Source organism: Cyclopterus lumpus, chromosome 5, assembly GCF_009769545.1.
Source record: "Cyclopterus lumpus isolate fCycLum1 chromosome 5, fCycLum1.pri, whole genome shotgun sequence".
In the NCBI taxonomy this organism is placed as follows: Eukaryota; Metazoa; Chordata; class Actinopteri; order Perciformes; family Cyclopteridae; genus Cyclopterus; species Cyclopterus lumpus.
Window position 1 is genome coordinate 2788753 of NC_046970.1, and position 15000 is coordinate 2803752.

General features: G+C 44.5%; 1 protein-coding gene across 4 annotated transcripts in view; it reads right to left on the reverse strand.

The window, feature by feature from the left end:
* LOC117731351 (MICOS complex subunit mic25a-like) overlaps positions 1–15000 on the reverse strand; it is a 43390-nt gene that overhangs the window by 27204 nt on the left and 1186 nt on the right. For all 4 annotated transcript variants that reach the window (XM_034533645.1, XM_034533643.1, XM_034533642.1 and 1 more), the window contains exons 4-5: positions 14486–14648; positions 693–776 (exon numbers count right to left, since the gene is read on the reverse strand). In XM_034533645.1, the coding sequence (XP_034389536.1) occupies positions 693–776; positions 14486–14648 (247 nt within the window). The remainder of the gene's footprint in view (positions 1–692; positions 777–14485; positions 14649–15000) is intronic.

Here is a 15000-nt window from a genome sequence, read left to right on the forward strand (position 1 = left end):
ATTACGCACTCTTTTTTCTCCTGCACTAAAAAAAGAAAATAATAATCGCACAACAGCACCGACCTCCTCGAGCAGCAGTCATCAGACCACTCGCGGCTTTCAGGGGGCAAAAAACATCAACGGCACATTAGTGCTCCGACGGATGGGAACACGGGTCATAATTTCTTAAAAGCACCAAACAAACAGCTCTTATATTGTCCTCCGTTGTTGTTGTTGTTGTTGTTGTTGTTGATGAGCACACCGGGTTTGCGGCCAAAGGACAGCGAGGCGATGAGGAAGCCGGCGTCCATTTAATTAGACAGCTGGAGCTCTCTGCTGGTCCACAGCACGGAGTCATGACTCTCAAACCCTTTCAATTCATTTCCATTTGGACTCTGCCGTGTGGGCTTGACATTTTCCAAGACGGGAACGAGTGTCTTGTGTCTCGACAATATTTTACTCCCCCGAGGAGAGTGAGAAACATGTCACGTTGAGACGTGTCGTGATGTTCCTGAAGTGTGAAGCCTGCAGGATGTTTTTTATCTGGATGCTGAGGTCTCCTCTAAAAGTGCAGAGTACGACTAAATAAATGAATTATTGGGTAGATCAAACGTCTTGAAGACTATTAATGCAACTAATGGACACACTCCGATGACTTCGGGCTATTTCCTTTTCGCGGTACGCGTGTTTAGAAGATGGAGAATGGTTCTTACCTTTTTCTCCAGTATTCCCAGTTGCTCTTTATAGAAGCTGGATATGCCGGCCAGCTCCTTCTCTTTCCTCCTCAGCTGTTTGGTCTGAGAAAGAAGAAAGAGGATGAATACAGCTTTGCTTTAAAAAAAAAAAAAAAAAAGACAGAGCAGATTATGAAGAAGGTTGTTTGTATTGACACACTAATATGACCTGTGTGTAAATACTCAATTCTGAGGGAAATCAATCCAGGTACTATATACAGGTACACTATAGACACACACACACACTATACACACACACACACACACTATACACACACACACACTACAGACACACAGACACTATACACACACACACACACTATAGACACACACACACTATACACACACACACTATAGACACACACACACAGACACTATACACACACTATAGACACGCACACACACACACACACTATAGACACGCACACACACACACACACACACACACTATACACACCCACTATAGACACACACACACTATAGACACACACACACACACACACACACACACTATAGACACACACACTATAGACACACACACACTATACACACACACACTATACACACACACACTATACACACACACACTATAGACACACACACTATAGACACACACACACACACACACACACTATACACACACACACACAGACACTATACACACACACTATAGACAAACTCACACACACTATACACACACTATAGACACGCACACACACACACACTATAGACACGCACACACACACACACACACACACACTATACACACCCACTATAGACACACACACACACTATACACACACACACACACACTATAGACACACACACTATACACACACACAGACACTATACACACACACTATACACACACACACACACACTATACATACACACACACACACACACACTATAGACACACACACACACTATAGACACACACACACACACACTATACACACACACTATAGACACACACACACTATACACACACACACACACTATAGACACACCCACTATAGACACACACACACACACACACACACTATAGACACACACACACACACACACACAGTCACTATACACACACACTCAGACACTATACACACACACACTATACACACACGGGCACACTATAGACACACACACACACACTATACACACACACACACAGACACTATACACACACACACTATACACACACACTATAGACACACACACACACACAAACTATACACACACACACTATACACACACACTATAGACACACACACACACACACAGACACTATACACACACACTATAGACACACACACACACACACAGACACTATACACACACACACTATAGACACACACACACACAAACTATACACACACACTATAGACACACACACACACACAGACACTATACACACACACTATAGACACACACAGACACTATACACACACACACTATAGACACACACACTATAGACACACACACACGTAGAAAGGACGCAACCTGTTGCTCTCACGGCGCTACAGAATAATGACACATCCCACAAATATAAACTATAAATTCAAAGTATGAACCAACTGGATCAACCAATATGGATCATATTCCCCCTGCAAGCTAAGCTGCAGGGGGAATATGATCCATATCTTCTGTAGCAGAGAGCAAACAACTGTTTAATAAAAACTAGAACAACAGCACACATGTTACATCCACTATGGACACATCTATAATGCTAGATGGACATCTATAATCATCTGTTAAGTGCATCACACCTACACCACAAAGCACATGCAGGTAACAGCAGGTCCAGAACTTACAAAACTAAATCAGGCGGCATGTGGGCGACACGGCGGCGTGAGGATGAGCAGCGAAGCTTTAATGAGCTTTGGAGGCCGAGCGGCCCGGAGGAAGAGCCACAGAAGCAGCAGCATGCAAGCAGAGGAAGAGAGGAGGCACACGTCAAACAGATGCACCGGAGACAGACACACACACACACACACACGTTACACAACGTGGACACTTTGTTTGACCCACACGAGGCTGCGCAGTGCGGGTCAATGCGCTCACCCACTCCCGTAAGAGTGGAACGGAATGGTTATGAGGATTATGGTTCACCAAAATAACACCAGAAACAGAATTAGAAAAAAAGAGGAAATGAGGAGCTGTAAAATGACAGGAATAGACTCAAAAGGGAGAAGTTGCATGAGCCAACATGTGAGACAATAGCAAGCGTGACCCTGACGAGGGGGGGGGGGGGGGGGGGGGGGACGGGACGGGACAATTGTCGGCTGTGCGGCAATATTTCACACTAGAAAATGCCACCGGTCGAGGAGGTGTTTGCAGCGCGGTGGTGTCTTAAAGGTATTTAAAGGTCAGGCGTCAGAACATCTGGAGCTACGAGTCGTCGCCACGCAATCAACCGTGCACGAGCTACCAATCCATCAATCCATCTGTTCCTAGAGCATTCAACCGTAGTATAACGTAAAAGCGACGATCACACACACGCACACTTTGCACGGTGGGGTGTGGTATGTAAGATATGGTGTGCATTAAAAAGATGCCACATGCTGCATCTCAAACTGAATTGACTGGCAGCTAACTGGATGGGTCCCTGCGGCCCGGTATTGGATCCGAGTGCATCTGTCAGGGAGCCTGTGAGTCACACTGCAGGGCTGAATGCTCAAAGGGGAGAGGCAAAATGTACACATGGAGGGTTGAATCATCTCAGGGTGAACACTACGTGGTGCAGAGAGGCAGGAAAAGGCAGCAATGGGGCATAGATTTATGTGATTGAAATAGTGTCGATCACACACACACACACACACACACACACACACACACACACAGCGCAGTATACTGCATTATGCCGTGGTGTAAATGTTGACAGATTGTGCATTAGCGAGTGTGATAGGGATCAGATGGAGCAACACCCTCTTCTCTGGATGATCTACTCATCTGGGGAATACAGCGGCGCAGACACACACACACACACACACACACACACAGGTACACACAGACTCACATCACATCCATTGTAATCCAATCTAATCTCATCCCAACTCACAGGCACATGCATCCCCAAAGAGCACATCTGCAAATCCCTGTACTGTGCTCACTGCACTTTTCCTTCCTCCAGCGGCTGTTTGATGCTTAAGGGCTGTGTGTGTGTGTGTGTGTGTGTGTGTGTGTGTGTGTGTGTGTGTGTGTGTGTGTGTGTGTGTGTGTGTGTAAAATCACGTCTGCTAGCAGCACAGATGATGTGTAATTTTCTAGCTGAATACCTCCCAAAGTGTTGTGGAATGGTGGCTCACAGGCTCGCTTTAATGCACAGTGAAAACATGACGTTTGAATAGAGAAGAGAGAGAGAGAGAGAAAGGAAGAGGAGAAAGGTAGAGAGGAAAGGAGGCACCGGCAGTGTTGCTTACCCAGGCATCCAAGTCTGCTGGCTAGGAGGGAGAGAAGGAGGTGAGTGAGGAAGGCAGAGGGCTGAATCAGAGAGGAAAGGAGAGAAGGAGGTGAGTGAGGAAGGCAGAGGGCTGAATCAGAGAGGAAAGGAGAGAAGGAGGTGAGTGAGGAGGAAAGGAGAGAAGGAGGTTAGTGAGGAAGGCAGAGGGCTGAATCAGAGAGGAAAGGAGAGAAGGAGGTTAGTGAGGAAGGCAGAGGGCTGAATCAGAGAGGAAAGGAGAGAAGGAGGTGAGTGAGGAAGGCAGAGGGCTGAATCAGAGAGGAAAGGAGAGAAGGAGGTGAGTGAGGAGGAAAGGAGAGAAGGAGGTTAGTGAGGAAGGCAGAGGGCTGAATCAGAGAGGAAAGGAGAGAAGGAGGTTAGTGAGGAAGGCAGAGGGCTGAATCAGAGAGGAAAGGAGAGAAGGAGGTGAGTGAGGAGGAAAGGAGAGAAGGAGGTTAGTGAGGAAGGCAGAGGGCTGAATCAGAGAGGAAAGGAGAGAAGGAGGTTAGTGAGGAAGGCAGAGGGCTGAATCAGAGAGGAAAGGAGAGAAGGAGGTGAGTGAGGAAGGCAGAGGGCTGAATCAGAGAGGAAAGGAGAGAAGGAGGTGAGTGAGGAGGACAGGAGAGAAGGAGGTTAGTGAGGAGGACAGGAGAGAAGGAGGTTAGTGAGGAAGGCAGAGGGCTGAACCAGAGAGAAAAGGAGAGAAGGAGGTGAGTGAGGAAGGCAGAGGGCTGAATCAGAGAGGAAAGGAGAGAAGGTGAGTGAGGAAGGTGATGAGGAAACATGCATCAGAAGAAAGAGCTAACAGTCATACATGTGACAAAGGGAACCGGGTTTCCTTTTAGACTCTGGGATATCCTCCTAATGCATCCAATGTGTCCCAACATTCATGCCGTCACCCAGTAACTCACTCGTCGGCTCAGGTAATGAACCAACATATGAAACTATCCTTTATTAATCACTACATCCAGGCGGCGCAGGCAGGTGCATCTTTTTCCACATACGATGCAGTGGCCACTATTCCAATAGAGCCGGCTTCGGTTGCTCATTTAATTCATGCATCCGCCGATTGGCTGAACATCTCCTGATGAAAACTCACTGAGCCGTTACATAGGGAAGTAGAACTCGTGTGTGCTTTTCAGTTCTCAAGCATCGAGTGTCTAACGCAGGCAAACGGGACGCCGTGCGTGGGCGTGTCTAGCCCCGCCCACTCAGACCCAGGGCTCCCCAGTCCGGCTTTGGGACCGGATACCGAAAAGGGCCGGATCGGAGCGCCGGCTGGCTCTCATGCTGCCACGCCTCATAAAAAACCCATTCAGTTAAATGAGGTGAACTCACGAAGCCGGTTGCTGCACAATTTGTGTCTGTGTGTGCGTCTGCGTGTGTGTGTGTCTGCGTGTGTGTGTGTGTGTGTGTGTAATCTGCATAACGGATACAACCAATGCCATCTGTTTAACCTCCATGCTCTTTGGAGGCAGGCCCTAAACTCAACTCAATATATATGTGTGTGTGCTCACAGGGGTGTGGAGCTCCCATTTCCATAGATGATGGGCTTTTGAAGCGAGGTGAAGGCGCTTGTTGTGACACACACACACACACACACACACACGCGCACACACGCGCACACACACACACACACACACACACACACACACTGTTTGGTTTTCCTTCTGCAGCTCTGAGCCCTGGTGACCAACCAGCAGCCTCGGTCTGGATCAACTGAGCCAGCTAAGTGCTCCAGATGGACTGAAGCTGAAACACGGAGCATGAATGCATCATCTCATCCAGCGGCCGGAGATCCTTTCGTCAACAGGAATAGGACCACAGACTAATTGGCTCGTAGGTGTCACATGTGGCCAGTGAAACGTACGCGCACAGTGGACCCAGGTGAATACCATCATTACATTATGTTAATAACAATAATAACAATCTCCACGGTTACACCTCTTCCCTCCCACGAAAGCTGCCGAAAACACAACGTTGAGTATCTCTCTCTCTCTACGATGTTGGTGAACAACAATAAACAAACTAGGACCAACTAGCTCTGATGAAGTTTTATATATCGGTTTCATCCTGGTCCTAAAAAGGTGAGCAGCTTCCCTCTCATTGGATTATTATTCATTCATTTCATTATTATAGACAACTAGGCGCCGACGTTGAGCTCCATGTTCAATGGATGCCGACATCAAAACATCAAAACATCTTTTCCAGGCGAAGAAGGCGACTCGTTTACCAGCAGAGTAAAATTAAGGATTTAATGGATCTCAATACAATCGATTATGTACGCTCACCTGGATCGTGTTCTCTGTGGTTGCACCGCAGCGGTCCCCAGATGCACCGGCTTCACAGCGCTGCACGCTGGATTTAGATGGTCCGCCAACGGTGTGTGTGCGTGTGTGTGTGTGTGCGTGTCATAAATGTGATAGGATGAGACCTTTAGGTCTCTAACACCACCTCGCATGGTGAGATACGCTTCCTTGGAAATCAATTATGTAAATACTGAATTATGCAAATGGGACATTTGAATAAACCTGTGTGTTTTGGGGGGGGGGTTCAAAATGAGGATTAAACTGGAGAACGTCTCTGGCAGACAGTCACGCTCCTGATTTTGCGTCTCGAAGGCGCACTGAACTGAACAATAATACAGAATACATGTTTTACTTTTGACATAATCAAACGGACTTTGGGACACTTAAATAAACTGATCACTTCACATTATATCCACAATGTGTAGTCACCATATATGAACGATCAACTACTTATCGTGTTAATTCTTCCTCATCTTTCATGAAGTTAAACTACTCAACAAAATGCACAGCACAACACACCTGTGTGTGTGTGTGTGATGTGCACACACACACACACACACACACACACACACACACACACACGGTTACCGTCGCCGTTTGCTCATTAAATGTGTTCTCGTCGCCTCGGGGAGGTTAGATGAATTAACACTTCGTCATCAGCCGGCTTTCACGCCGCAGAATGTCACACAGACGGAGAGAGACGGAAAGAAAGGTAGAAAGAGAGAGAGAGAGAGAGAGAGAGAAGAAGAAGAGCTTCTGCTGGGGAGAAAATGAAGGACGGAGGAAATGAGAGAAGATAAGAACAAACAAGGTGGGAGAGAGAGAGAGAGACACACACACACACACACAGGTACTTTCTATATTCTCACTTGCTTCATCTCTTTTCACTCCAATTGCTGCTTCTTGTTCTCACCGGCTCACTGATGGACATGTACGAGTCCTCCGTACAGGAACACTACATGCATACATACTATAATAATACAGTGAACACTTTCCTTGTGGTAACATGAGATATGATGCTGATGAAATAAACGGGTGCACGACTTATCAGACGTACAATCAGTGTACGGATAAATGAGAACTTAAACCACCGTAAACTGCTCAGATTACTTTGTTTTTAACATAAATCCATATTCCCAGATGAGAACAAGCGTGGAGGAAACATCACACCTCCTCTGGATAATAAGTCTGGTCCAGCTGTCTCATTACACGCCGACTGCCGTCTGATGGGAGAGCAGCTCTCCTCCTACACACTTGTCCTTTGAACCGACAGGATTTGTACCCCCCCCCCCCCCCCCCCCCCCCACACACACACACACACACACACACACCCCCTCGCTGCTCTACACCGATCAAAATCTCCTCAGTTGGTGAACGCTCTGCTCGTCAGCAATTACCGCCGTCTGAGCCGCTGGTAGAGTACTGTACGTGTGTGTGTGTGTGTGTGTGTGTGTGTGTGTGCACACAAAGGGCTTAGCTGCTTTAACATGCAGAAAAGATGTCAAGTCTGTGATTACGCTCGCTGATAACAAGTGGTTTAGTGTGGGTCTGAATTGCTGCTGTATTTTTCAGTTTCTACGGGGGAATAATATATATAATCTATGTCGGTGTTTATATCTGTGTGTGTGTGTGTGTGCACAGATATGAAACTTCATATGTCACACCTGCCGACTCAGAAGCCATTGTTACGGTAGAGCTGCACAGAAATCTCTCCACACTGCCATTGCTTTATCTTTTTCCATTTCATTGATCCAACCTTCTCCTCTTTTCTCTGGACTCGTACACCCCTTCGCTCCCCTCCCCTCCCCTCTCCCTCCTCCCTCCCATCCCATCTTTGGCTAATAAGCAGCGTTAGCATCTGGCGAGTCAGACATGTGAATATATTTGACCATAGCACACACCCGAGTCCCTTCTCTCTGCCTTTAAGCCCCTCCTTGTCCCCGTTTCTCTGGCCCAATGCTGGGTGCCCTCGACTTCTACTGTACATGTGGAGGATCCCTCCTCAGTCCTGGACGTATCTCGAGTGTGTGAATCTGCACGATGTGCTCATTCGTGCATGATGAGGCTGCACGGTGAGGCTTCTTATTGTTGTGTTGCTACTGTGAGTGATTTGTAATCTGCTCAACAATGAAAAACAACAATTCATTGTTCTCATTTTGGATTCACGTTGTCCCATTGGGTGAAGGGGGGGGGGGGGGGGAACAAATACCCATCCAGAGATTATTTCGGCATTTGCTGAATGCAGTTAATGCAACACGTCCATCTGGTGCTAGAAAGAGAGCCCCCACAGCAGCTGAAGTGAAATGAATCGACAGGCTGAAGAGTGAGGACGGAGCCTCTGTGTGATGAAGTCTTTAAAACATGCCACAGAATCACTTAAATGTGATACTAGAAATTAAAGAAACACACACAGCTTTTAATGCAGAGAACTATATTTCATCATCTCTCAGCATGAGACAGCAGGGGGGGGGGGGGGGGGGTGTCTGGTTAGTGAGAACATCTTGTAATTGAAAGGTTATATATTCAGTGCCAAACTCAACATTTCCACCCTCGTCGAGTGTCATTTGGTCGTGTTTCTCTGCAGCGACACTGTTAAACATGCGTGTGGAATCCTGTGCTGCACACACACACGGGGACCGAGGGGTTAAAAATAGAAGGGTGCACAAATGAGAGAGGAATAAGGAATACATGCTGGGAGCACATGTTGCTGTGCAGAGCATCCGTCCAGTGGTTTGATCCCCCAACAAACCCAAACACGCTTCAACACCGCCATCTAGTGACCATTTACAGGATTAGAGAAAACACACACACACACACACACACACACACACACACACACACACACACACACACACACACACACACACACACACACACACACACACACACACACACACACACACACACACACACACACACACACACACACACACACACACACACACACACACACACACACACACACACACACACACACACACACACACACACACACACACACACACACACACACACACACACACACACACACACCAACCGATGATGCCATCGTACTTCAAATTCCTACTAAACAAGCGCGGCCTGACTGTCTTGTTTACCAATATACAGGATGTGAAAAAAACAAAAACAATTTGCCGTTTAGCCGCATGCACGGCAATCTGGCTCGCTTGTTAAAAGGAAAGCGCTGGTGTGAGAACACGGGAACACGTTCTCAGCTCTAACTGTACGACCGACAACATTCGCACTTCAAGATGTCGTTCTTTACAGTTGAATAGAGAATGTCGGTTTCTTTTTTTACACAAATGCATGCGCCGATTTGGCTTTTTGCCACATTTGCATCGTGTTAAATTTGAATCGTGGAGAAAATACGGCGCCTGAAAAGGCCGCGGCCACCCATTGTTTAAAAAAAAAAAAAGTTTGTGTCAGGGAGTCAAGGAAAAGACAAGGAGGCATGACACATTCAGAGTAACCCATTTTCTACACTCAAATTAATATGAAAAATGCCTCCAGGCTTAATAAACGACTGAATATAACAGAGGATTGTGGGAATTAAGGTGAATTCAAAATAAAAATGTAATACTAAATAAAGCATGCATGCATCTCAACACATGGGACTTAATACTGACCTGAAGTAAACTGTACCCTCTAATGTTGTCGCCTTTTTTTAAATATATATATATATATATATATATATATATATATATATATATATATATATATATATAAATAAATAAATAGGAATGAATGCAAATGAAAAGACTATTATTATTTGATATAATATTATATGATAAACATTTACCCACAAACAGGAAAGTCGATTCTTCTCACCCACCTCCGAAGCTTCTCAAATTCAATAGCTTACAGCAGATGCTTGAGTGTGCGTGTGTGTCTGTGTGCACGTGCGTGTGCGTGTGTGTCTCAGCCCTGAATGCCTACGCATACTAATAGTATTTTGTTAGCAGCACGACTGACACCTCTGAAGCGGAGAGGCTGGTCGGGGGGGAACAAACACCGGAGGTGCTAATGAAAGGAAGGAGAGGTGGAATGCAGCGCGTCTCCACGCAAAGTGGAACCGCTCGACTAAATGTAGCCTCACAACCACGACGACGACGACGCGTCGTAAACACCTCTTCACAGGGAGCTGAAGGGAGGTTGTAACAAAGAAAGGAAATACCCAGGAGCTCACATATCGCCACATTCCTCGCTGCGTGTTTAATATCCGCTCTGCAAACTTCATTAAAAATTACAGAGTGAAGGCGTCGAGATATTCAGCAACAATTAGCGTCTGATTATCGGTCGTTGCCAGGATCCAGAAAGTGATTCTTATGAAGTATAAATTAAAGTGAATGTGTTGTGTGAGAGAGGCTGAAGCAGCAGCATTATAACTGGTTTACAAAATAAAAAGACATTTGTCTCTGCGAGAGAAAGATCTTCAGTTTTCATAAAAGACTATTATTATTATTATTATAGGAAGAACAATAAGACCGCCTACTAGCACTTGCCCAGTTAATGGTATACAGTATATATATATATATATATATATATATATATATATATATATATATATATATATATATATATATATATATATATATGGTGGCGGGTGGCACTGAGACAGAAGTAAATGGCTAATGTGAGTGTTAGTGACAGGCAGCCTGAGGCCGTGTGGGGAGCAGATCAGCTCTCTGACACATAACACTCTGCTGGGGGGGGCCAAGAGTGCATGTGGGGAAATAGGCTGGGGGGGTGCTATATATATATATATATATATATATATGTCTTTGTGTGTTGCGATTTTTGGGAATGCATGACTGTACGTGTGTGTGTGTGTGTGTGTCCTCTGGGAAATAAGGCAGCCCCCAAACTACCCAAAGTGGAGTGTTTTATGGCGAGTTGGGGAAGAGACTTTTTTCATTGAAAGGCTTCCAGCTGTGTTGGTGCCATTGGATGAAAGGTTGATGCATTCAGAGGTGAGGGAAGCCCCCCCGCTGAGCACAGAGATTTAAAAACACATTCAAGCGACTCAAAAGCTGAAGCAATGCAACACAAACATAAACCACTTTCTTTCTAAATCTTGAGCGTGAATACCGTCTGGCTTCCGTTCTTTTGGGGGAGTCAGATTGTTAAAAGGTGCACTATACGGGATTCAGAGCAATAATATATATATATATACTCCGACAATAATTTCATCATGCGTTAACAGCATTTTCTTTTTGGCATTGGGCGGGGCTTAATGCTGCTGCACACATTGTGAGAGGACATGGAGGAATGCACTTTTAAATGGACATTTTCATTTAAAATCTCTATCAGACGGCGTAGTTAATCAAAGCAAAGCTATTTGTAACCACTCAAACTGAAGTTATCTTATCAGTAGTACTACGAGCATGAAGTACTACGAGCATGAAGTACTACGAGCATGAGGTACTACGAGCATGTTGTACTACGAGCATGAAGTACTACGAGCATGAAGTACTACGAGCATGAAGTACTACGAGCATGTTGTACTACGAGCATGAAGTACTACGAGCATGAAGTACTACGAGCATGTTGTACTACGAGCATGAAGGACTACGAGCATGTTGTATTACGAGCATGAAGTACTACGAGCATGAAGTACTACGAGCATTAAGTACTACGAGCATGTTGTACTACGAGCATGAAGTACTACGAGCATGTTGTATTACGAGCATGAAGTACTACGAGCATGAAGTACTACGAGCATGAAGTACTACGAGCATGAAGTACTACGAGCATGAAGTACTACGAGCATGAAGTACTACGAGCATGAAGTACTACGAGCATGAAGTACTACGAGCATGTTGTACTACGAGCATGAAGTACTACGAGCATGAAGTACTACGAGCATGTTGTATTACGAGCATGAAGTACTACGAGCATGAAGTACTACGAGCATTAAGTACTACGAGCATGTTGTACTACGAGCATGAAGTACTACGAGCATGTTGTATTACGAGCATGAAGTACTACGAGCATGAAGTACTACGAGCATGAAGTACTACGAGCATGAAGTACTACGAGCATGAAGTACTACGAGCATGAAGTACTACGAGCATGAAGTACTACGAGCATGAAGTACTACGAGCATGAAGTACGTCTTAAAGGCGTTACGCAGCATTGAAACAACCAGTGGAGCGAAACTTCGTCAGACTACTGCGGCGTGCGGGAGAACTTTGGATAAACCAACGCAGGACAATGAACACATGAACAATGAACACATGAACAATGAACACATGAATAATGAACACATGAACACTGAACACATGAACACATGAACACTGAACACATAGCACATAGCACATAGCACATAGCACAGAACACATGAACACATGAACACAAGCCTCGGCCAAGAGGAGAGCAGCGGACTGCAGGCCGCGTCCTGCAGAGGAAGAGGTCGGTCAGAGGAGCGTCCTTGTTTCTCATGCTGCGTTCACACCAAACGCGTTGCGAATATTCACAACACATTTGGTGTGAACGCAGCATGAGAAACAACGAAAAACGGCGTATGAGCCTCAATATATATATATATATATATATATATATATATATATATATATATACACACACTAGCGCTGTTAGCTGCGGCTTAGCCCATAATGAGGGCTTTTAGGTATTTGTCACATTGTAAGACTGCAAGGAAAGTGTGCAGAAAGAAAGTGGGATCCAATATTCATCAATCCTAAACCGTCATAACTTATGTATATTGAGTTTGTGTTGCATGATATTATGACAGAGGCTTCATATAGGCCCAGTGGGCTTCCTGTTTTTATCTCTTATGTTTGTGTATTTTTTTGAATGTGCAAATCTAAACAGATACTAGTGCATGTTATGTATTATGTATTGTTATTAACCTATTCAGAGCAGAGATTCTGTCATGGAGGGTCGTCGGAAACAAATGTGCTTAGATACTGAACTAAAGCAGCTACATGTTTCTCTGAACAGTGACAAACAGATGCATCATTTCAAGGTTAAACTGAGAGTGGTCAAGTGAAACACTGCTACAGTAGGAATAGAAAACAACAACAATGGGACTGCAGTGTTACTAACAATAAAACAACATGCATAGAGATCATATTTAGACCATCCTAATCCCTTTTACATGTGCTTGGTTTGCAAAATAGAAACCAGGGTGACTCAGTCTAGAGCCATTCTACATCTGACCAGTAGGGGGTGCTGTTGAGTTATACAACAGGGGTTTCTGGAGGAAGAGTAATATTCCTTCTATATAAAATTATATTAATAAAATATATATATTATATATAAAATAATAATAAAAATATTTACTAAAATAATAATAATACAAAAATATATATAACTATTTAAACAGATGATGGTAAAATGTGTAATAAAGGAATATTCTGAATTAAGCACATTTTGTCTTTGCCTTAACAGACACAATTTGGGATTCATACGCATATACTTAAAAGTGTCAGATATTAATTTTTATGTCTTTATTGCCTATTTCACACCTTAAGGACTCAACCTGCCTGAAACCCACAAAACACTGACACGAGTAGATAAAAAAAAAACGGTAAAATTATGGATCAGACAAGTTGTTTTAAAACATTTAAATAAAAATATTATTGTTTTAAATCTCTGCGTGAGATAACAGAAATTAAAATAAAAGCGATGCTAAGTTTTAGCTTAAAAATGCAGCACTATATCTTACCATGAGAGGTTTGTTGAAAAACAGCCAGAACATTCAGGTTAAATGTGAACATATTTGTTTAAATTTTTTTTAAAACAGGTGAGTTTGTCGGCTGCAGCTTCAGAGGAAATGCTTACGAAACGAGGGGAAAAACGAAAGTAAATAAGAACAGCTGTCTTGATGGATTTGATTGAATACATGTGGGAGGAGCTCCCAGTTTAAGGTACATGGTCACATGGTCACAGCTGCTGTGTAACACAGATGGTCTGCTTCACCGTACTGGACTTCCCCCCCCAAAAAAACTATTGATTTATTTAGACTTTCCACAAATGGAAGAGGCCCATGAATCAGCACTCACCAGTATCTTTGCCCGTTCTTGCTCTTCGTGGGCTTTTCCTCTCTCCATGAGGAGGGCAGGGGTCAGCTGATCCGGGCCCACGGGTGCTCCCATCCCCATCTCCCTCTCCTTCTGGGCCAGTCTGTCCAGCTGCTCCTGCACCAGAGCCTGTTGACGCTCAAAGCTGAATTAAAAAAGGAAGACGAGTACATCTTTAGCCTTCTTTCAGCCAGTGAAAGTGTGTTAATTAGTTGTGCATGTTCTTGTTCACACAGAGAGATTTTAATTTAGACTAATTATAGCTTTGATGAATTGATGAGTGGAATACAATTAAAGTATAACATTGATTTTTGTGAAAAGAAAACCCCAGTATAGTAAACAAGTAAATGTAGAGGGTTCAGGAGTGTGTAGGAGCAACCCGCCTGCTGCACACGCAGTGTGTTGACAGGTGTGTGTTCTCCATAAACATTGCACATTAGCATCAAGTGTCCATTGGCCATAAGCAGCCCGCGTCAACACAGAGGGCCCAGATCTAT